At 31.0% G+C, this 24757-nt stretch overlaps 3 protein-coding genes and 1 non-coding gene across 4 annotated transcripts; 2 read left to right on the top strand and 2 right to left on the bottom strand.

Moving 5' to 3' along the window:
- The first annotated feature begins 734 nt into the window (after positions 1-734).
- LOC127252864 (uncharacterized) lies at positions 735-1608 on the top strand. The gene is made up of 2 exons (XM_051277215.1): positions 735-949; positions 1086-1608. The coding sequence occupies exons 1-2, from the start codon at positions 827-829 to the stop codon at positions 1527-1529; spliced, it is 567 nt and encodes a 188-aa protein (XP_051133172.1). The 5' UTR covers positions 735-826; the 3' UTR covers positions 1530-1608.
- A 93-nt stretch (positions 1609-1701) lies between these two features.
- Positions 1702-1774, bottom strand: TRNAA-AGC (transfer RNA alanine (anticodon AGC)). The gene has a single exon. It is a non-coding gene; the product is annotated as a tRNA-Ala (tRNA).
- An 826-nt stretch (positions 1775-2600) lies between these two features.
- On the bottom strand, positions 2601-5896 carry LOC127252863 (protein NRT1/ PTR FAMILY 4.6-like). The gene is made up of 5 exons (XM_051277214.1): positions 5644-5896; positions 5459-5564; positions 5124-5341; positions 3894-4334; positions 2601-3813 (listed from the first exon to the last, which is right to left on the bottom strand). Exons 1-5 carry the CDS (start codon positions 5644-5646, stop codon positions 2821-2823), a joined length of 1761 nt encoding a protein of 586 aa, XP_051133171.1. The 5' UTR covers positions 5647-5896; the 3' UTR covers positions 2601-2820.
- A 1888-nt stretch (positions 5897-7784) lies between these two features.
- LOC127252862 (protein NRT1/ PTR FAMILY 2.9-like) lies at positions 7785-19346 on the top strand. The gene is made up of 4 exons (XM_051277212.1): positions 7785-7809; positions 16413-16541; positions 16639-16856; positions 17643-19346. Exons 1-4 carry the CDS (start codon positions 7800-7802, stop codon positions 19128-19130), a joined length of 1845 nt encoding a protein of 614 aa, XP_051133169.1. The 5' UTR covers positions 7785-7799; the 3' UTR covers positions 19131-19346.
- The last annotated feature ends 5411 nt before the right edge of the window (positions 19347-24757 follow it).

The following is a 24757-nucleotide window of genomic DNA, read 5'->3' as shown; positions in this document are numbered from 1 at the left end:
TAAACCATAAATTAAACAAATTCAAATTTTGAAATAAACTAATTAAAACCTCATATCTTATACATTCAAAAATATTACTACCTCCCTCTTGGAAAATTATTACACACTTTAATGTCATTTTAAATTTTTTAATTTTTTTTTTAAATTTTAATTAAACTAATTAGTTATCTTAATCTTAATTTATAATTATTTATATCATAGGATAATTATTTTCACTAATACATTCTTAATTATCTACTAATTACATCCCTCCTAAAATACCGTGTCTACAGTGTAGCTGTGTCTACAGTGTAGCTGACACGATATGTGAGACGGAGGTAGTATTTGATTCCTCGCATAAGGTATGGTCTGATGATGTAGAGGTTAGAATTATGACCATCAAGTATTAGGTTCAGCCGGGGACAAATGCGCACTTTTATGTTATTAAAAAATATATATACTATCAAATTTAGTTTATAGGTTTACCGCACTCCAAAATAACAATATTTCATGTCAAAAAAAAAAAAAAAAAAAAACATAAAAGAAATACATATTCTTTTACACTTTGCGAAAAAATTTAATATCATATCTAAATTGTATTGTAAAATATATATATATAAATGGAAAGGGTAATTTAGTAATTTTTGCGCCTCCTCCAGCTCAGCGTCTTGTGATAGGATAAGCTGCCGCCTCATTGGCGAATTTGACGATTTTCTTGGGGTAAAAAAGAAAATATAAAAACATAATAATAAAAGTTCCGCAGTTTTCTAAAAGAATAGAGAGACATTTCCACCGTACAGAAGCTTCAAACTCTGCAAAAATTCGAATCTCTGAAAGCTAAATTCCCATGGCGGTGGCAACAACAAGCGCCGGCAGCTACCTGAAAGCAATTGAAGAGGTCTCGTCCTCCAGGCGACGCTTCAATTGCAGTTATGCCCCCAGATTCTCAGCCATGGCGCCAAGGAAGAAGGTACTCTGCCAATTGTTAGGGTTTTAGTTTTTGGATCTAATAAGAGACGACTACGCCCGTAGGATTGCAACCTGTGCAATTGAGGTGAAGAATTCGTGTTTGAATGTAAAAAATTCGATTGCATTCGTGTTGCCAGGTGAACAAGTACGATCCGAGCTGGAAAAAGGATTGGTACGGCCCCGGGATCTTCTACGAGGGCAGCGAAGACCAGGAAGTCGACGTGTTCAAGAATCTGGAGAAGCGGAAGGTGCTGAGCACCGTCGAGAAGTCCGGCCTGCTGTCGAAGGCGGAGGATTTGGGAGTCACTCTATCGTCCATCGAGAAATTAGGGCTTCTGTCGAAGGCGGAGGACCTCGGACTCCTCAGCTTGCTTGAGAAGACAGCTGGCTCCTCGCCTTCCGCCTTGGCCTCCGCTTCCCTCCCGGCGCTGGTGGCCGCGGTGGCCGTCATCGTGGTGATTCCGGATGACTCGCCGGCGCTGGTGGCGGCGCAGTTTCTAATCGCCGGGCTGCTCGCGGCTGGGGCAGTAGCGCTGTTCGTTGGGTCGATTGTGTTGGGAAGATTGCAGGAGAACGAATAGCAGGACTTTTGGTGGAAAATTAAGTACATGCTTCTTTCTCTGTTAGATTTATAATGATAATCAACGATGTGTGTTCATACATCATAGCTTATCGATTTATCACAATTGAAAAACATAGAACTTCATGTATGGATCGAAAATGGAAACAAAATTTGAAGAAAAAACTTGCATATGGAGATGCGGGGTATCGATCCCCGTACCTCTCGCATGCTAAGCGAGCGCTCTACCATCTGAGCTACATCCCCTTGTTAAAAATTAATCTAATTTAGTTTTTATCTAGAAACTTTAAAGAGCCAAGATCCAGAATGTGAAGGGTCGAAAAATTCATTCAAATGTTGTTTCAGAGCGCGGACGGTAAGGATGATTTACTTGTTTTATTACTTTAAATTTTGAGAAGGCTATCGATCGTTGTTTCCTGTTTGAATGATGGAATTGAATTACCGTACTATGTTTGCGTGTTTTAGTTACAATTTAGTGTGGTGGTAAATTGGTAATGGAAATGTTCGTATGTGGACTTTCGCGATCAGTGAAGTGGAATTTCAATATTATAATTAGTGAATTTTGGGATGAATTTTCTGTAGTTGTTGTTGGATTGCATGCATAGTATGCTACGAATGATTATTGATTCATTTACAACAAGCATCTGTAGTGATTTATGAATTTGGAATACTTAAAGAGTTTCAGATTTCTGATATGTACTAACCGTTAGTGTTGCGTAACTTCCCATGGAATAGATAAAAAGGTAGGGGTAGTGGCTACTATAAATTAACCCCTTTGGGTGACATGACAACAAGCTTTTTTCTTAGTAACCAGAGTAAGTGAAATTGAGATGGGTGAGATGTTGTGAAGATGGTTTTGCAATTTTATCGTGAATGTAGGTATGTTGTGAGACCGAGAGACCGAGCTACATTAAATTCTCGTTTCTTGTTATTTTGTTTTTCTCTTCTTCCCTTTTGTGTTCCAACAGTTAGCATTTATTTGAAACTGGAATTCTTGCTGTTATGTATGTTTATTTGGCACTTGTTTGGTATATGATATTTAGTAAATTGGATTTTATATATGGTTGATATGATGCACTACAATAAAAATTTTCGATAATGATTTTCACTCATAGAAATGACATAGAATGCATAGAATAAGCTATTTGCTATGTGTATGATACTCAAGATAGTATGGTGTACTTGACTAGCTACATCTTATTGTTCTCAGATCTCTCTAGTCCATCAAAAGGACAATTATGTTATGACTGTTTCATATAGATGAGAGTGGCAATGCTCAAACCTCTGGTCTCTTATTTTGGGTCTTGAGTTTCCTTCTGGTTTTCAGGGCTGGACACTTTGTAGTGGTAGCGCCGAGCCCAGAAGAGATAATGCAGGAAGTTCAGTCCACTTAAGACACACATGAACCAGTAAAATCTTTCCAGGTGATAATGGTTCAAGTTACTGCCATAGAGCCATGGCTTATGTTGGAAGGCGCCACTAATGCAGTTGACTATATCTACAAGTACTGAGCTGAGATAATATCCTATTGCCAATGATGTCCAGGATAGAGATGTTGCTAGTGACCGCATTCTAAAGGGTGCCTCAGTGAAGAAGAAATCCATCATACCTGCTAAGCTGAAAAGATCAGCTGAGCCCAGGAAGAGGTATTGCAATGCCACCCAAAGGAAAGTGATTGGTAGAGGTTCAGTTGAATTTACAAGGCCTGATTCTACTGCCACCCTCTTCCTTTTCATCTCTATTAATGCTGCAACTCCCATGGCTATGATAGAGAGAATTAGTCCGGTTCCGATTCTCTTTAGATGAGTGATTCCCACTTCTGTATTGGTCAGTTTTCGGGCAACTGGAAGCACGAAATGGTCGTAGACAGGGGCAAGTATCATTATGAAGAGTACTGGAAATACTGGTAGAGAAGCTGGAGGAATTCGAAATGATCCAAATTTAGTGTCCATGGTGGAAGCTTGTTGTACTGAAAAGGTAGAAAGTTGGGCGAGGCAGCAATTTAGCATAACGGTTGACATGAATATTGGAAGTATCTTGAGGACTGATTTTACATCCTCAACTTGTTTTTCTGTGCAATGAAGCCATGGTGCCGATGGAGTGATCTCCGATGCTTTGTTGAGGAATTTGAGGTCTTTGGTAAGTGACACAATTTCTGCACTTCCATTGGAATGTTTTTCATCCTCACCGGCCTCATTTTTAGTTGATGGTGATGTGCTCGTATTCTCAATAGCAGTACCACTCTTCCTTGAAATCCAATGTTTGTAAGTTGCAGCTGCCACAACCTACATGGAAAAAATAACACTGGTGATGATGAAATGGTTTAAGTTTAGGAACTGAGCTTTTAACGACTGAAAGTGTGTACCTTGAATATGGTGGTAATGGGACTGCCAGAGGGGATTTTGATCCTATAAACAGGTGATCCAAGGAGGAAAATTGGTATTGAAACTAATATTGCTGCAGTTGCTGCTCCGAAACCCCACTGCCAGCCCTTATTATCTTCAATCCAGACGGCAAATGTTACAGCTATCAGTGCTCCACAGGACAGGCAGAACACATAGTAATTGAAGAACGATGATCTCTGCTTCCTTCCTTGTGGTGTATACTCATTGAACTGCTCGGCACCATGTGGAGGAAGTGAACCTTTTATTCCTCCAACACCTAGTGCAACCAAATAAAGGCCTGAAAATAGAATTGCTGCCTTTCCCGTCTTCACTTCCTGGCACGAAATATTTCTGTTTACAGATGTGCAGACAGGAGGACTCAATGACCTGATGTGAGCTTGCACAGTGAGAATCAATAAACCCTGTCATAGATCTTCTATCAGCCAAATGTATTGATAAAGTATGCAGCTCAAGTATCGAATATTATTCGATGGTATAAAAGCTTCTCCTTATTGGAATGCAAGTTTTGTTGGTATATTTAGGATATAATTAGTCTTACTGAGTTACTGCTTTGTATTTTTTGGTTTCTGTCCTTAAGCTAAAGCACCAAGAGAATAGCAATAGTTAAACCTATAAAGGTTATAGTGAACTTGAGATCCAGTAAAAAATTTAGGTATCAAGCCCCACAAATGGGCAACTTTCTTCAGGTGTCATTAATATTTAATTTGTTAGTGGTCCATGCTATACTGAGTTGTTAGTTTCACAATAATTTTTTTGATGTGATGCTTATATTAGTTATTAATACAAGCAATAGTTTTCATTTCATTGATTTGTAATTGTACATGCATCTCCATGGTGTGCTAATCTTCCAGAAATTGCAATATTTACAAAATATCCCTATATCTTGCACGTGTACTTTTACCATACTTAGCTAGATTTCAAAGTTCTGGTCAATACATTTTTCCCCTTAACTAGTAGTTAAGCCACTGTAATTTACCTATGTGCAAACTTAATCCTTATTTTCATTTTGCTGTTGATGATACAGAGATTATATTAGCCTTAGATCATTATTGAGTTTCTTTTTAGTGTGTACTTTTAAGTCGTAGATTTACTTTGGCTAACCTTGTTATCTACGAAACTATACATGTACAGCAGTTTTAAAATTATCAAACATATTGCATGAAGTAGCAAGGTTTGGGTGGGAACCTTACCAGGAGTTCGACACTTGCACTTATTAGAAAAATGCAATAGGTAGTGAAATAGGAATCAGATAGTATTCCTCCAAGTAGAGCAAGAAGAAATGCAGTGCCCATGAAGTTCGTAACATGGTTGGCCGAAGAGGATGGGGAAAAATTCATGAACTTTGACAGATAGAGAACTAAGTTGCTTGCATTGGCCAGGTATGCTAGGTTCTCCAAGACTTCGACAACTAGAAAGTTGAGATAAAAACTCGAATTAGTACACTTTCTTTTCATTCACATGAACAATGGAGTGTTTTGTGGATAACATGTGCATAGTAACAAAAGTGGTTGTGTAGCATACTAACCAAGGACGAAAGATGCTGCACATGCACCACCATGACGATCTCTTAGGGCAGGTCTGTTTCTCCAGTCTACGTAGCCTTCCCACATGTTTGAGTTGCTTTTCTTTTCCTACAAAAAGATGAATAGATTGAAGAATATAGAAAAGAGAAACAAATTGTGAAAATACTTGTTAAGGACTGTGCCGAACCATTTGTCTGTTGCAGCCTTTGCAAATCTGTGGCTCTGTGAAAGCTTATCAAAGAATTTGAGTTGAGCAGCATCTTATGCAGGAATGTCATATTTATAATTGGAATATTAGGCTGTTAAATCTGATGGAAAAATCTGGATCCATTGACAGTGCCCCTTTTTCCCACATGGTGGCATAGTTGATATAACCCCTCATTGTGGAGGACCATTTTCTGCATTGTGGTATTGTTGGTTTCTCTCCATGTTGTTAGAGTCATAATGTAGCGCACACCCGACACACATTGATTTATATGTTCTTTTAATCATTATGTTTCTTCATGATCAGATAACTATGATGTCAACATTAGCCAATGAAACTCTATGCTAAGTCGATGGAAGTTTCTTGCGAAATCTGATGGCTTCGCACTTGAAGTATCCCAATGACAACGCGGTAAGATCTCCCGAGAAGGTAAACAAGAAAATAGTCTTGAGCACATAATTAATTGTGCATGCTTATTAAGAAAAAAGCATTTGATTTGTCAGTGGTGAGCCCACTGTCCTTCTATAGTAATCTTAGATTGATGGGAGGTTTGTTTTATTGCAATCCATGTCAACATAGGTTTTCTTATGCAGTAATTATTATCTAAGGCATGATTACTTCATTAGTGTAACAAATATTGATTATCATAAGATGGTTGTGCGCGAATATCCGATTTTTCATGAGCATGTTCAAGAGTTATTTCTTCCTTAAAATGACGGGCATGGGTCGTTGTCTTATTTATGAGGTCGCTGTTGTCTTTACCATATCCTTGTGTACCTTTCAATGCTTCGAATAGTTATTCTTGCTGCTACTAGAGTCATCTGTGAACAGCTTCGAATCTTGTGGTGCAAACTGATTTTCATCATCCCTCTTTTGGAGCCACTTGATTTTGATTGTAACGTATAAGAAATTTTCAGTTAAAAAATTGGATGGCTATAAGAATTTGTTTTGTTCTGATACATGTGTTTTAGGATTACAGCTACATTCCCAAGAAATGTGCAAAATATGAGTGAACAAAACCCATTTTTCATTAGCATTAACTAGTGTCTGCAAGTAAGATTTACAAAGAATTTTTGCATTTTTTATATAATGGCTCGAGTACAATGTTTGCAGACATGATTCTTTTCATTATACCTTCAGAATCTGAGGAATCTGTGGTAAAAATATGAAATGCTTGAATTGTACTAAGATATGTCTGTATCACAAAACATTGCTTTTCTCCAACTGCTGAATCTGTCAATCATGAATATGAAAGGTCAAGTAAGGGTGTCTTGTCTGTGGATATGGAGAGCTGACGTTGCTACCATGTAATCATCATTTTATTGCATTTTGCCAAACTTACAAAACTGTCTTTGATCGGATCTTCTTTTTTCAGTTGGGAAATTGATGCCAGAAAGCTCCAATGACCTTTCTTAGTGGAAAACATCCTTATGCTATGGTCCCCCTCCATCTCTGTCATAATCAAGCCCATATTTCATCTGTCTCCTTTATGCATCAGAGTTACCGTGCTCGATGGAGTTATAATGCTCGATTGATCGCCACTCTTGCCTCTTTGATGTAAGTAAAGGTAAAAACAAAGGTTCATGTATAAATCTTTCGTAGTATTATTTCTGAACAGTTGGTTTGTGTTTGTTTTTAAATAGTAATTTGATGTAATATTTTGAAAGAGAAACTAAAATAAATTTCAAAAAGCAGAGCCTTGGTATCATTATGATCGAATCTTGGAAAATGTAGTTTGTGGTTTAAAGGGTCTTTGTCAAGCCCCCTCTTCCTTCAGGCACAGGGCAGTTCTCGCAGTCGTTGTCTAAGACGACTATTGCATCAATGAAGACATTCCCGACACCCCGAGACATCCTTTTCAGGTTCATGACACTAATTACTACCACACTCTTTTTTACCCTGCAGTAAAATCTTGGGTTTGAAAAGCCATTCTCCATTATCATATGGAAGGAACTTAAATTTGATCTACTTTCATGTCTGCAGTAGGAGCTTGTGAGGACAGGACTCAATTTAAAATTCATCTGTACAATGATTAGTTGTCGTCTGGACACGGCACAGCTGTAGTAAGCCGGCGAGAGCACTCGACTGCCGCCAGAAGTCGCCGGTGATACTTTGGTGGACCACTCAGGTGCAACCGTATGTGGTCAGGTATGGCTCCTAACTAATATTTCCTTTTCTTTCTATTAATGTTATGTCTTTCTAATTTCAGTCATCTGGTAGGCACTTTTATATATATGTCATATAGGGCTCACCTAATAATTTGCAGGTTATTATGTTCATCTAGGAGTTTATTCAACCCGTATTTGAATAACGGTTAGGATCCAAATCTTTTATATGGATTTATAAATATTTATATACCCAGCAAATATATATATATATATAGTGCTGAATAGAGTGATTTTTTCTTGTTTTATGAAAATTGAATACATATGGATGTATTTATTTGTGTTTTGAAAATATTTTAATAGTATTTTGAATTATTTTGAAAATAGCAAAAAAAAAAAATTAAGTGAAAAACTAGGACTTTTTCAGATGGCTCACATTATAATTCGAGTCCATAAGTTGAGCTAGTCAATAATCTCATATAATAGGCCTCAGCCCAAATGCTTTTCATAGGGTTTTTATTTTTTATTTTATTATTATTTGTTTTTATGGATTGTGTGACATTGATGTGAAGTGTTAGAATTCTTCTAAAGAATTTGATATATATTTTATAAAATAAAATAAAATAATATTTTTTTATTGAAAATTATGAAATAATGATGATAGTTCCTCAGACTTGGTTGCCACTATCATATAAAATTATTTATACTTACGTGTAATTTAATCAACAAGTTTAAAGTACATATAAAATCCTTATAGAATACAACGTGCGAGGTAAATGTATTTTTAGGCGGTATATGATACTTTGTCATTTGCCTTTGAATTGAAATTATATAGAAATAGTTTTATATTTATGTAATCGTTGAAAAATATCTATTAATTTGCAATTGAGATATTGTTGCATGTGTTGATATGGTGTAATTTCACACTGTTGAGGTGAATATAATTATGTATATTTATTATATATATAAATGCACGAATATATTTATATTTGTGAATATATTATAAATATATATTTTAATAGAATATTTTTTTTAAAAAAATAAATATTTTATATGATATTTTTAAAAATAATAATAATAATAATAATTCATCAATGAATAATAACTTATAAATTAAAACATTTAAATTTTCGATCTGAACATAGCATAAGACTATGACATGAAAATAACTAATGTATGCGTAATTATGATAATGATTTCAATAATTAATTAATGAAACTAAATCTATACTTTGAAGTAAAAAAGTATACAATGAAATTGATATTTTATATATATAGTACAAAGAGAAACTGATGATGTTTAAATATATAAATATTTAGAATTTTTTTAGGGTTTTAAATTGGTTTAGAAATAACTAAAAAATTAATTAAAAAAATAAATGTTCAATAAGATATAAATATATATGGGATATATTCTTTTAAATAAAAAATGTATTTTTAAAATAATCATTTGAATAAAATTTGATTTTAATATATTTTTTATATAAATAATACGAATCAAAATTTGAAAAGATAAAAGTAAAGAGAGTGTTAATCATTGAATGACTACATCAACATGATTAGTATTTGAGTTTGAAGTCAACATTTGAACAATGGTAAATGGATAAACAATAATTGTTGTGAATGATCAAATTTAAAATATTAAATAATGGTAGAAATTTAGAAGGAAAAATTAAAATAAAAATGATAAAGTAAATCATGAAAAATTCAAGAATTATAACAATGTGTATAATTCGAGAATCATTGGGACTAGTTTATAATGTGTAAAAATAGTTCATTCTAATATGTTGTATTAAACTTGTATCAAAACATATTGTCTACATATATTTTAATGCTTGTATTTTAGTCAAAGTTTGAAGTGTTGATTCCTGTTTATGTTTTTCATTAATTGATTCGATATATTTGTGTTCTGATGAATATGTGTGAAGGGTAAAAAGATTACAATATACTAAGACCATTGAATTTTCAAAGGAGTTGATCGTATTCTTGTTGGCCTTTTTTCTAATCAGGAAAGCTAATTGTGAGAATATATACAAAATGATTGTTTATTTCATTGTTGGATCAAACAATAATATAGACAATCTTGTATGATTCATTATTATTTATTTCATTATTGATTTAATATTAATAATATATGTGTAAACTTCATCACCAACCATCATTATATCATATTTTAGTAAGATTTTCTTCAAGAATCATTGAGGCAATAGTTTATATTGAATGTAATACCAAGATCCATCAGATTATTAATCAATATATATATGTTGAAATAAAGTATGTTTTAATATTTTTTATTTCACAAAGTAAAACATGTGTTTGATGAGACAATTAAATAGTGTTAAGACCTCTTGAATTGAAAAAAAACTAAGCATATCCAAACTAAGTCCAAATATGAATACAAATCATCAACAACATGTAAATATTTTAAAAATCAATTCTTACTGATTATATTTTTGCAAACCAAGTAAAACTTAATTTCTATTTCTACCCCCAATTGCTTATAAATACATTGCAAAATATGTCTACTTCGATCAATTCATTCACATTGGTTTTGACGGCATCACCCGCAGCCGGATGGTGATTAATTAAAGATAATCGATACAACAATTGAAAATGAAAAATGAAAATAATATTACAAATCAGATTTGGACATTGCACCAGAACATACCATGTTATCTTCATATTTTTCAGTTTGGTCTGGCAGAATTATTTGGCTACTTGAATGTCTGAAGACTAGAAAACTAAACATGGACAACATCAAATACGATTAATTCATAATTTAATCAAACACAAACGTAGCATAACATAAAAAAAATATATATTTTTGTAATGAAGATGTTAACTCTCTATAAATGCTTAAGAGCTTATCTATCTAACATTCAACCTCATTTCAGCTTCACTTTTGCATTTCCTTCTCCCAACTTAATGTAAAACTATAAATATAGAGTAGCATATAGTTTCACAAGAACAATGCAAGTATGAGTGAGCTATTTTATAATCTCATGCTAAAAAGAACCTGGATAACTAAAATTGATCTTTAAACTATCAAGAGTAATTTGATGTCTACATAAATGTTCTATAAGTAAGAAAATAGATGTGAACTTCCTTTTATAACTCAATATGAATTTCAAAAAAAATTCAATGTTAATATTAATTACATGACTCTATAAATCAATATGAAATGCATTACTAAATCAATTGCAATTGCAATTGTAACTCAAATTTAAACATCAACATCGACACCATCATAATGAAAATCAAGTGCACAACAAGACCTGGAAAACTAAAAATATTAGCCAACCGACACTTGATAGGTTATTCATAAATTCTATTCCGTTAAAGGACTAAAAACAAATAGACAACAACCAACAAAAATTCAGCATGTCGTCATGTCCAATCCACCAATTTGAAACAACACATATGTCAACTATTGCATTGTCATTGACTCTCTCCGACATGATTCTACACAATGAAAATTTAAAAAGTAACAAACAATCAATAAAGAAAAATCAAGTTATTTTACAAAAAATAATCTGCAAATGAAAGAGCACACTACTACTACTACTAAAAAACAGCTTATCACACTAAGAAAAAACTCTTGCATTATTGTCTTGGTGGGTGTTTGCTTAATTACAGAAAAATTAACAATTTTGTGAATTTTTTATTTTAAAAAAATAAAAAATATTCATCACACCATCATACGAACATACATAATAGGTGCAATTGATTAAGAGAACATTGAGTATCGCTATCAACGAAAGCTACAAATTATTTGGAAAATTTTAAAAGACAATCTGAAAAACCTCATTTTCACGTACCTACATATTATGACTCAATTCATAATATGAAAACATAGACTTGAACTAAATCAAAATTCCAACAAAATTCCAATAACTTACGCAACGGATTTTACTTGTACTTAGAATTTGATAAATTCCGTTGCGGTAAAATTATGTAGATTTAATTGGACATGAAAACTAAAAAATAATAGTATTATAATATTAAAGTAAATAGTTAAATGTGATTATTACAGAAAATTCGTTAAATGAGTGATAAAAAAAATAGTACGATAATTAGGAAAGTTAGTGGCAAATTAATTGTTCTTTGTTAACGTGTGAATAATAAAATTATGGATGGATAAAATTATTTACTATAATAAATTGTGTATAAGTTTAACGAAATGTCAAAAAATGAATAATAATAAAATTTTACCTGATAAAAAAAAAAATATTGATTGTAAATTATTCAAAATAGTAAAATTGATACATTCATTATTGACAGAGAAAGTATTGTTGAAAATTTTGAATATTCAACCCAAAAGAGCCGTATACCAGTATTAGTATATACTTGACAATAAAAAAGTGATGGGTTATAGTGCTGATTAGTAATAATAAACATCGATTTATCTAATCAACACATTAAATATGGGCAAGCACATACTTTCAATTAACATATTATATGATGTTTTGACTGAAAGCATGCAATGACAATTGTAGTTATACTTGTGTTTTATAATATATTTATGTGCTAAAGAGATGTAGATTTTGGTTTCGTTCACGCAGTATGTTTGGAAGAAATGATTTTTAGTGTTATATAAAAAGTTGTTTCAAAAATATAAAATATATTATTTTAGATTGAATATTTGATTTTTTTTATTATTTTTTGTAATGATTTTTTTTTACTTTTATAATGATTATTTTGACTTTTTAATTTTTGTATAAAATATTTTATATTTTTTATTATTTTTTTAAAATAATAATTGAAAATTGATGTTTAAAACACAGAGCAAAATATTTTTAGAAGTTTGGATTTTATCTTGTATTCTTCATAAAATACATACATATATATACAAAATTATTAAATTAAATATGTAATTTTATTTAATATATTAGTAAGAATAATTTAATTTAAATATCATATTAAAGTTTGAATTTTATCTTGTATTCTTCATAAAATATATATATATATATTCAAAATTATTAAATTAAATATGTATTTTTCTTTAATATATTGTTAAAAATAATTTTATTTAAATATTATATTAAATATTATTCAAATTTATTTTATTATTATTCTCAAATTTTAAATTCAAATTCAAATCAACTTTAGCCACACATCATAAAGACTGGGACACAAAATGATTGAGATACCAAATCATAGTCCAAATTTCACTCGTCAAACACACGTGACAATAAATAGAAACTATATTAAAAATTATATAAACAAGAAGCAAACACGGAACAAATATACTTTTTTAATATTTTAAAAAAATTGTGAAATCTTCTGTTTTAGGTATTGAAAAATTATTTTAGAGAAATATAATATTATTTTAATATATAAATAATTTTATTATTATAAAAAATATTTTGTGAAAAAATATATATTTTTTATTAAAAATACAGATAAAATTATTTGAAATTATGGGTAATATAAATAAACCAAACTAGAATTTGCAATGCACGTGACTTTTAAAAACCAACAAATGCATTTTGTATTGCTTCCATACAGTGTACAATGTGATTATTTTGTTTTAGTAGTGTTGAAAAATAATTTTTTTTTTTTTTATGTGAGGCATAAAAAATTGCGTAAAAGATATAAAAATAGTAATGTGTATAACATATTAATTATTGTGAAAAACAGCGTATGCAAAAAAAATTAAAAAGAACAAAGTTTATTTATTTATTTATTTATTATAGACCAACAACATTATATATAATTTTTATTCAATTTTCACTATTTACAAAGCACTCCAAAAATACATTTAAACATGTCCTAATAATTTTATCACTTCAACATAAATAAAAATGAGCATTTTCTAGATTGGGCTGTCTGATTCGAATAGGTCCAACATAATAATAATAATAATAATAATAATAATAATAATAATAATATATTATTATTATTATTATTATTTAAAAGAAACTAATTCAAATTGTATGAAGATATTTCTCTATCAGTGTTTAGTTTTTGTTAAATAAATAATGGAGAGTAAAATTTAAATTTGACTTGTCAATACCTAAGAAAAAAAATATCTCAAAATACTTCTTCAGCTCGCGCTACAGTTTTACTGTAAATACGAAAATTTAGGTGGAATATCATTAGTAAATAATTAAAAATATACTAGTAAAATTAATTATTCTATTTAAAAATAATTTTATATGAAAATTAAAAGAACTAATTAGTTTAATTAAAATAAAAAAAATTATAAATTTAAAAAATTAAAATGTATAACTTGTTTCAAAAAAATAAAAATTATCGAATAAGTGAAACATATAAAAATAGAAAGGAGAATACAGTGGGAGCGTTCGAGTATCATTTTACTGGGGATTCTGCAATAAGATATTTGATTTGACCTCTCACACTTAAGTCAAATAAACATAAGTCAAATACTGTATTTTGGATTTTTCTTTTTGCAATATTTTTTAAAATTAAAATTTGTTAATATTTATTTTCTCAATTTTTTTAAAACAGGCATGATAATTGGATATATATATATATATATATATTAAGTGAGCGTATAAGTGTAACGTGTGTGTTTTTATTTTGAATTTTGATATCTTTATAATAAAAATAATTATTAAATTTACTATTTTATATAGAAAATAAGTATTGAAGACGACATACTATATTATCATTCATGTCAATTAAATCAATATATATATATTGAAGACTTTATTGAATTTTAATTTAATTATTATAATTATAGAGTGTGACTACAATATAATTGCAAGTATATCGCACTATAAAAAACCATATTATATTTGTAACGGAATTATATTCCTAAAATTTACGTAACTAACGTAATTCTATCTTTAATTCCGTCTCTAATTTTATTAGTAACAGAAAAAATAAATTTAGGAACGAAAAAACTTCGTTACAAAAATGATATTTTCTTATAGTATATATAAACATGAAAAGCACACCAAATAGAAGTATCATTTTGCAATAAATATGAGGCACAAAACAATTGTGTTTGGTCGTGTGAATGTAAAATTATGTCAAGATTGAAATCGACACTCCAACTACAATTGACTATTTTGTTATTATTTTCTTTAAGTTCGATTTCAACTTATTTAGTATATAACCATTGCAATTCTCTATAACATAGTTACATTATCATTTAAATAAATTTACATTATAATTTAACAATCCGCAACAAGTTTATTTCATACTACTAGGCCATCTAAAAAATTAAATTGATATTTCATGCTCTCTCTGTTCACAAATTAACGTTCTATTTTTCTATTTGGAATGTCTAATAATTATTGTCCTCTTTTTATTTTTATACACAAAATTTACTCTTTTACCATTATTTACTCTTTCATTTTCTATACACAAGATTAAGGACAAATTTGTTATTTTATAACAAAAATCCTAATTGCCTAAAAATACGTGTAAATGTAAAATAGGACATTAGAAAATGAACGGATGAAGTATTATACTATAATTTATTTTATGTGATTCAATATATTTTCTTGATATAATTTGTATATAATCAAACAAATTTGTCACATCACTTAATATATATTATATATATTATTCAACTTCAATAAACCCTTTAATACTAACTAATCATTGTGTACAAGTTTTACTTCAATCTATATTTTGTTTGCCCAAGTTGAATACACTATACACCAATCACATCAAAGTATAAAACTAAATAAATACTCCCTCTACGTTGTAGGCACGATATTTTAGAAGGAGTATAATTAGTAGATAATTAAGAATGTATTAATGAAAATAATTATCTTATAATATAATATAATTATAAATTAAGGTTAAGATAACTAATTAATTTAATTAAAATTTAAAAAAAAAATTTAAAAATTTAAAATGAGATTAAAATGTGTAAAGAAAAATAACATGAAATGTGGGACGGACAGAAACGACAACGTGAATATGATATGTGGGACGGAATGAGTAATAAGTTTGGCCATTTTTTGATATTATGAATTTAAAATATTTTAAATAAAAAAAAATACATAAAAATTCTGTGTTTAACATATATATTACGATAAAAATAAATAAATGATATAAAAATATATTTAAAACCCAATCAAAAATACTACAAAGTTCATTCCCAACTTTAGCAATTACAAGCCAAAAAATTCACAATGGTAATACTAGATTAATACAATAGTCCAACGAATAATAATAATAATAAAACAAAAAATTCGCAACAAAAGATAATCCCACCAAAATTTAACACGGCGCAATGCACTCCCCAAAATGGTCTCAAATACGATCATACTCGCACCCATCACCATTTCCTAGTTAAACTTGTTCCTTATCTATCGAACACGGACTAAACGCACATCGATCGACGCGCTCGGCGCCAGCCCATAATTCTTGTTGTATTTTTAGAAAAATAATAATAATTATAATAATTTCAAGAAAAACCAAAAAAATGTAGTCATAGATGAATGATAAGTTGTTCAAAGATTTTGTGCTAAAAAAATTTGTCCTCAAGTGCAAGTTGTATCCATATATAATTGTGGCCCTATTTTTACACCAACACTGTTGGCAATATGTCATTTCAATCACTTATAAAGAATCCCCAAATTATAGAACACTTAGAAATTGACTCACACACGTATTCACACACCCACATGTATGTGTGTGGGTATGTGTGTATATATATATATAGATATAGATATAGATGTTGAGACCATAGAGGATCTTGCACTAGACATGGACAAGAATTACGAGGTTTCGAATTCTTGCAAAAAGCAAGAACCCAATTACAAAGGGATTAGAGCCATGCCTTTTGTGATAGGTAATACTTTGGATTTAATTTATTTTAATTTTTTCGGGTTCTTACGATGTCGGGGTGTTCTGTACGGAATTATAACGAAAGACGGATTTGTGAACAGGGAACGAGACGTTTGAGAAATTGGGAACGATCGGGACATCGGCTAATCTTTTGGTGTACCTCACCTCCGTGTTCAATATGAAGAATATCACGGCTACTAACATCGTTAACATCTTCAATGGGACGTGTAATTTGGGAACTTTGCTCGGCGCCTTCCTCTCCGATACTTATGTTGGCCGCTACACAACACTCGGCATCGCCTCTATTTCTTCCTTTATGGTACTATTTCAACCCGGTGCCTTGCTTCTCGACAAATTTGCTTTGCTAGAATTCGAAATTTTTTATTTCAATTAAAGATTTTACACCAATATTTTTAAATTACATTAACTCTCATAATTTATTTAAAAATATACATATTGCTAACTCCGTCCGGCTCTAAGGGTTTCATTTATTTTTTGCGTATTGATCTTTGAATATCAATTATTATATCAAAACATAGTACAAATTATGAAAAATTTACTTCAATTAGTGTCTTATAATGCTAATAGAATGATATTTATAAAAAAATATATACAAATATAATAATATTTTTAATGTTAAGTACAATGAAGTAAAAAATAAATAAGTATTTTGTTTACCAAAATTCAAAACAAAATCACAAGCCTAATAAAATCCATGGATTTGTTCCTTTGGAATTTCTACATAATTTATTCTATATTTTTGTATATTTTTTTTATAAAATATCAAATCAAATATTCTCTCTGTCCTTAATTATTTACCTATTTTTTTATTTTAGTAACTGTATTATATTTTTAATAATACAAATACTCTTTCAATTTACTATTGTTACACAAATGTCGTTACCTTTATATTATACAATACTAACAAGAATAATTTAGTTTTTTTACCTTTATTTTTACTATATCTCCATATAATATTAATATTTTTAAAATTCTTAAAAAAAAATAAATGAATAGATAGATATGAATGGAGAGAGAACTATTTAATTCAAATTTAATACATACTGTACTCATGCTTAATATATACGGTCGTATCTTATTGCAGGGCATGCTGGTGCTAACGCTAACCGCAGCCTTTCCAAGCCTACATCCGTCCAAATGCGGACCGGAAGACGGCGATACATGCGCCGGCGCGTCGGCCGGTCAATTATTTTTTCTATACACGGGATTTGCCTTTCTGGTTGTCGGCGCGAGCGGGATTCGACCGTGCAATTTGGCCTTCGGCGCCGATCAATTCAACCCGAACACCGAGTCGGGGAAGCGCGGCATCAACAGCTTCTTCAACTGGTACTACTTCACCTTCACCTTCGCGATGATGGTGTCGCTTACCGTCATCGTCTACGTTCAGTCGAGCATCAGTTGGGCCGTCGGGCTCGCCATCCCAGCGTTCCTCATGTTCTTATCGTGCACGTTCTTTTTCGTTGGTTCGAGAATTTATGTCCGGGTCCGGCCTCAGGGCAGCCCGCTCACCGCCGTCATGCAAACGCTCGTCGTCGCGTTTAAAAAACGGAACTTGGAGTTGCCGGATCAGCCGCGGGAAGTTCTGTTTAACCACATCCCGGAGGATTCGATCAATTCGAAGCTACCATATACCGACGATTTCAGGTGTCTGAACAAGGCGGCGATTGCGACGGCGGAGGATGGAGGAGTTGCCGCCGACGGGTCGGCGGCGGAGCCGTGGCGGCGGCGCAGCCTGCAGCAGGTGGAGGAGATCAAATGTGTCGTTCGAGTAATACCGATTTGGTTGTCGGGAATCGTCTACTTCCTCGTGCTAACTCAAATGCAGACATACTTGGTCTTCCAGGCCGGCCAGGCCGACCGGCGGATCGCCGGCGGCGGCGGGTTCAAGATCCCGGCGGCGTCGTACTCCGTGTTCTCGATGATAAGCCTGACGCTGTGGATTCCGATTTACGATCGGCTTCTCGTCCCGATCCTCCGGCGGATCACTGGGAAGGACGAGGGGATCACGCTGCTGCAGAGGATCGGGATTGGGCTGGTCCTTGGGGTCGCGACGATGGCGGTTTCCGGCGCCGTGGAGACGCACCGGCGGCGCGTGGCGCACACGCGCCCCACGATTGGCGTGGTTCCGCACAAGGGGGCGATCTCCGCCATGTCCGGTGGGTGGTTCGTCCCGCCTCTGGCGCTGGCGGGGCTGTCGGAGGCGTTTGCGGTTATCGGGCAGGTGGAGTTTTATTACAAGCAGTTCCCGGAGAACATGAGGAGCTTCGGCGGGTCGTTTCTTTTCTGCGGGTTGGCGGCGGCGAGTTACCTCCACAGTTTGCTGATCACGGTGGTGCACAAGACGACGGCGGCGGCGGCCGGAGATGGCGGGAACTGGGTGGCGGAGGATCTGAACGAGGGGAGATTGGATTATTTGTATTATCTGATTGCGGGAATTCAGGTTTTGAATTTGTGGTACTTCGTGGTCTGCGCGAGATGGTACAAGTACAAGAACGCAGACGACGACGCCATGGAAGTCGCCATGGATGAAAAGCTTGGTGGTGATCGGAAACCGGCGGCGCTGCAGGCCTGATTGAATTATTGACTTGTGATTCGATTCTTACAATGCGGATTCGGATTCGGACACAGAAATTGGATGATCTGTATGTAATAATTAAATGAGGTTTTTGGTGCAGTGGCTTGGTTAAGGAACCCACCGGAGCCGTAGCGAAAGCGAGTCTTCATAGGGCAATTGTCACTGCTTATGTAATTGTGTGACTGATTATTGAACCAAGAATTGATCTCTAAAGTCGTCTAATGATCGTTGGGGAGATGATTCTATGGTTTAGCTTTAAGTCATCCGTACAATTATTCAAAGATATACATATTGATAGAGATTATGAGTTCAAACTCAGACACTCCGTCATGAACTGTCACACATGATTCATTTAATTATATCGAGTTTAATTTACAAGATATTCAATTTAGTTTCAAATAGCATTATAGAAGGTTGGTTATAAAAAATATATATATAGAAGATTGGGCGATTCGTTATGAATTATGGTAGGGGATATATATATATATATATTATGAGATTAATTATGTGTTCAAAACCTACTTAGATGGCCAAACAATACTTTTCCAGTGCTTGAGTCAGTGGTTTAGCCTGTGTATATTAATAGCAGTTATGGATTCTTATGTAATAAATAAATAAGTAATAAATTAATAACATCAATAAATAATAAGTAAGTCGAGTAATTTTTAACATACTCCCGTTATGGCTTGTCCTATACAGATCTACCGAACAGTCATGCATTATTTAAAATGTAATATATAATTTTTTTTAAAAAATAAAAAATCTAAAACATCAAAAAATATGATCTTATGTATCCGTTTGAGTTTTGACATATTTTTTGAGGTATTTGGAGTTTTGAAATTTTATAAAAAGTAAAAATTTAGTATTTATTTTTTAATATTTTGTGATATAAATTTCTAAAACTAATGTGTAAAACAAATTCAGTCTATATTTTTTCTTGTTTTACTAGGCCAAAAAAAAAATTGTTTGTTAAGAAGAATCATGGTTTTAAAACTCGTTTTTATCTGCTTGTTGTTCAAATAATGTTGTAAAAAATACCTTATTCATTAGCACTTAACAAACATTGTAGCAAATTTATAGATAATATGGGATGAAGAAAACTAGTTTTAATAATACACATAAGAGTATTTTTGTAACATCATTTCATACTCCCTCCGTTCCATAACAAAGTATTCATTTTTTCATTTTAGTCCGTCTCATAATAAAGTATCAATTTTCTTTCGTAGTAACTGTAATATCTACCTAACATTACAAATACCCTTACAACTTACAATATATTACACAAATGTCGTTACCTTTATATCACATATACTGATAAGGTTATTTTAGTTATTTTTACTTTATTCATATTATATCCCAATATAATATTAATATTTCTAAAACTACGTGCAAAAAGCAAATGGATATTTAGTTCCGGGACGGATGGAGTATTATTTATAAACTTGTAATAATAGTCACATTTTAAGAATAAATGTTACAATTTTCGTTAAGTACTAATGAATAAAGTATTTTTTATAATATTATATAAACCACAAGTAGATAAACGCATGTTTTAAAACTAAAAAATCTTTTCAGCAAATTTCGCAAACAATATAAGAAATTTTTGCTATTTTGTCATTGTATTATTACACAATCTCTCCGCACTTCAAAATATGTTCACAAAATATTAAGTAAAACTATTTTAGAGACTTAAAACATGTACAAATGCAAACACAAGCCAAACAAAATTAATTAACCAAGAAGTTAGTAATTATTTAAATCACGGTCAATTCCAATGGTGATCTGATCGATTTGTAATGTATTGTAGACCACCATCCTATATCCCTCACATGTCGTCACTTTAACTTAGTAGTCGATCTTGGTCACGATCACATACATATGATAAGATAATTACAGGCTTGTCGGTATTTGAACTCATAATGTTGTAATAACGAGTCTGCCTTCCACGCCAACTCAATCTCGACTCTTTCTCTCTAAATCTTATCTGAGAAGACCTTTAAATACCAACTTGTACATTTTGTAAGATTTCTAATTCATCGATCCAAAATTTCCAATAAAATCTCAGTTTATCCTTACTGAATATTTATTTTGCTTTACGTTACGTTACAAAAAACTATTTTTGTAATTCTTTTTAATTCTTCAAATCGACACTAAAGTACCAGTGTTGCTCTTTTCCAATCGAAATTATTTTTTTTTATTATTTTTATTCGTTTCACTTATTAAAAATATTAATTTTTTATTGTAATAAAAGTAATTAGACATTAATATTAAAATACTCTTTAAATTTTACATAAATTACAAATATACTATTATCCATACAATTAATTTATTCATAAAAGACATAAGTATCAAAACTATCTTACATAATTCACTAATAAAATATTTATTATTTATTAATTTATTAGAGGATCTCAAAATGATTCATTTGAATTGGAACGAAAATAATACTCCCTTCGTCTCAAACACCGTGCAACATTTGTGTTTGGCACGGAAATTTAGGTGGGGAGTATTAAGTATGGTAATTTGAAATAATTTGGATATTAAGTGATATGATTGGAGAGAGAAATGATTATTTATTTTTTTATTTGAGCGATGTGATGAGATAAATTGAAGTATATATTAATATACGTATATAAATATTATTAATTATTTCTAAATTTAAAAATGCTGCAGTGATTTTGGGACAAACAAAAACGAAAATATTGCATGGTGTTTGAAACGAATGGGAGAGAGTATTGTTTTTCAATAGTAACAGTGTATACCCTAATTTAATTTGTTTTTTGTGATTATTTTTCAAGTATCTACTATTCAATTTTTATGATTTCTTGTAAATATACAATATCCTCTTTCATCAAATATTATATTCAAATTACAATTGTTAAAAGAAAATCAAAATTAAAATCCAAAAAACCAACTACTTTAAACGATTGATTTTATATTTTGGCAATAAGAAAGTGCAATTGATACTTGCCCGTGTTAACATAAACACACATGTTACCCTTTGTCATCGATGATATATAAAATTATCGATGTCTTTATCCATAATTTCTGTAATTTTTTTCTATGGCATGGAAATTCGCAATTACTATTTTTCGGATGCACTCTAAGTAAATTTTCGGCTGAATTTAATAGCCTGCGAAGTAGGCTGACAAAACAAATCATACTAGGCGAACTATTGAAAATGTGTAGTTAATAATTCTTTTTTATATAGTGATTTAAATATAATATTTTACCAAAAAAAAAATGTTATATTTTTATATAGAAGAACAGGAGTATTAAATAGTAAAAAAAATTAATATTGTTAAGTGAACACTTCTGAAATTGCCATGAAATCGATGGTAGTTCAAATCTGGAGGATCATAACCATGTTCGTTCATGTGATTTCCTGGATCATATTGATATACATATCTGTTCTTGATTTTATATGCTGCCTAAATTTGCAATTTTAGGCAATAATTGCAAGTATTTTGGTAAAATTTTAATCTAAACAAGGATTGCACTCCCGGTATAATACTTACTCATTATTTATTAACTGTGTTAACAAATAATACTTCCTCTGTCGTCCAATTGTATATTCATTTGATCGGGCACGAATTAAAAAAAAAAAAAAAGTCGATGGGGGCAAATTAAATACTCCCTCCGTCCCAGATACCATGTCCACGTTGCCGTTCTGTCCGTCCCACGTACCATGTCACTTTCTTTTTTGGAAAATAATTACACTTTAATCTCATTTTAAATTTTTTAATTTTATTTTTTTAAATTTTAATTAAACTAATTAGTTATCTTAATCTTAATTTATAATTATTTATATTATAGAATAATTATTTTCACTAATACATTCTTAATTATTTACTAATTACCCCCTCTTAAAATACCTTATCTACAGTGTAGCAGACACGGTATTTAGGACGAAAGGGAGTAATAATGTAAGACACACAACGTGTGATATTTAAATACAATATCGAATTAGGGCACCATTCATGAATATAAATTAGGTTTTAGTGCTTTTAATTATTAATGGCTGCCATTTTCACGACACTAATTTGACGTAACCAAATTGTAGATACTTTAATATTTTGGGTATATAAATAGATAGTTCATGGAGTAGTATATATTTTAATTCGAAAATAAACTTTAAATTTCATATTTTAAATAAAAAAAAAAAAATCTTAGTTTTTTTTTTTTTTGGCAGAACAGTTTAAGTACAGCCTTAAAACAGTACACTAGGAGATGTTTGCGTCCTTAACTATATATTTTTGGTAAGGTTTTTTGGCTTTTTTTATTATTATTATTATTTATTGTTTTATATTTGGTAAATTAGTTATTGGGTAAAAAAAAAAAAAAATTATTAAAATTGATATATTTTTCACAAAAAAACACAAAAACGGAACCGCAATATTTCATGATAAAAAAAAAAAAAAAAAAAAAAAAAAAAAAGCAAATAAAATAGTTTTGTGTAATATTTTATGAAAATAAATTGTATAATTTTCTTGGAGATTGTAGAACAACAATGTAGAAAGAAAAAAAAAATGTTACAAAAATATAGTAGTGTTTCAAAAAATATATTTGTAAGATTTAAATTGAAAATTTTTTAAAATATCAAATCAAATACTATAATTATATTTTTATTGTTTGTATTATACTTTTTTCCGTTCCGGTCCAAATGGGTCATCTTGAGTTATAGTAAATTAAAAAAAAAATAACAATAGTAATATTTTACTAATCAGCAGAAGTATATAAAAAATTTTGATATTTTTATCATTTTATTTTATGTAAAAAATAATTGTATTTGTAATAACATATTTGTAATTTTGATAAAAATTATGAGTATTTTGATATTAGTGTACATAATGTTTACTAAATAGAAAAGAAGTACTTTTGATAAAAATTATGGGTATTTTGATATCAGTGTACGATAATGTTTACTAAATAGAAAAGAAATACTTTGGATTAAGACAGACGACAGTAGTAAAAATAATACTTTAAGTTAGGACGAAAGAAGTACTAAATATTTATTTTATGATCAGAACATCACATCAATATATATTTATACCATATCGAGAAATTACACGAATTCAACAAAAAGACAATGTTATGTAAGATCGAAAACCTGCCGGAAATGACAAGGGACAGCAGGAGAAGAAGATCGACAAATACATGGACTCAACCCATCAGTAAGAACCAAACATCAAACATCGAAGTTGTTTCGAAACTTTTGAGGAAGAACTAACTGTGCAATGCCTAGAGACAAACTCGAGATTTAACTATCCTTAAAGGGGCATGGATAAGCCGCTAATTCGGTCAAGTCAGCACATGGCTTATTTGACCAGATGACCGGTATATATTTATACATCATATATTATATTATAACTCAGCATATATTATCTTATAACAGAGCATATACATAAACATATACATGTTACTCATATGGATACATGTTACTCGTATGGCATATGTTGACCCGGTCAAATAGTACCATGTTATTTGGCAAGATCAGCATAGAATCTGCAACCATCCTAGAGCATAGTAAATCTATCGATAATACGAAAGCTTCTGTCGCGCAAAATTAAGATAATAAAGACATCGACAGCATCAATTACGGCAAGATAAATAGAAGAGAGCGC

Source organism: Andrographis paniculata, unplaced genomic scaffold, assembly GCF_009805555.1.
Source record: "Andrographis paniculata isolate CXL003 unplaced genomic scaffold, ASM980555v1 Contig49END, whole genome shotgun sequence".
Taxonomy (NCBI): Eukaryota; Viridiplantae; Streptophyta; class Magnoliopsida; order Lamiales; family Acanthaceae; genus Andrographis; species Andrographis paniculata.
The sequence above is the reverse complement of the archived record's forward strand: the minus strand, read 5'-3'. Positions and strand labels throughout refer to the sequence as shown.

Bases quoted from the DNA above. Each gene is read 5' to 3' on its own strand.
- LOC127252864 (XM_051277215.1), top strand. From the start codon at position 827: ATGGCGGTGGCAACAACAAGCGCCGGCAGCTACCTGAAAGCAATTGAA. The intron at 950-1,085 runs GTACTCTGCCAA...TCGTGTTGCCAG, and splicing joins CCATGGCGCCAAGGAAGAAG to GTGAACAAGTACGATCCGAG.
- LOC127252863 (XM_051277214.1), bottom strand. The intron at 5,342-5,458 runs GTTAGTATGCTA...TCAACTTTCTAG, and splicing joins TGCAGCATCTTTCGTCCTTG to TTGTCGAAGTCTTGGAGAAC. The intron at 4,335-5,123 runs GTAAGGTTCCCA...GATCTATGACAG, and splicing joins GTGCAAGTGTCGAACTCCTG to GGTTTATTGATTCTCACTGT.
- LOC127252862 (XM_051277212.1), top strand. The intron at 16,542-16,638 runs GTAATACTTTGG...ATTTGTGAACAG, and splicing joins AGCCATGCCTTTTGTGATAG to GGAACGAGACGTTTGAGAAA. The intron at 16,857-17,642 runs GTACTATTTCAA...ATCTTATTGCAG, and splicing joins CCTCTATTTCTTCCTTTATG to GGCATGCTGGTGCTAACGCT.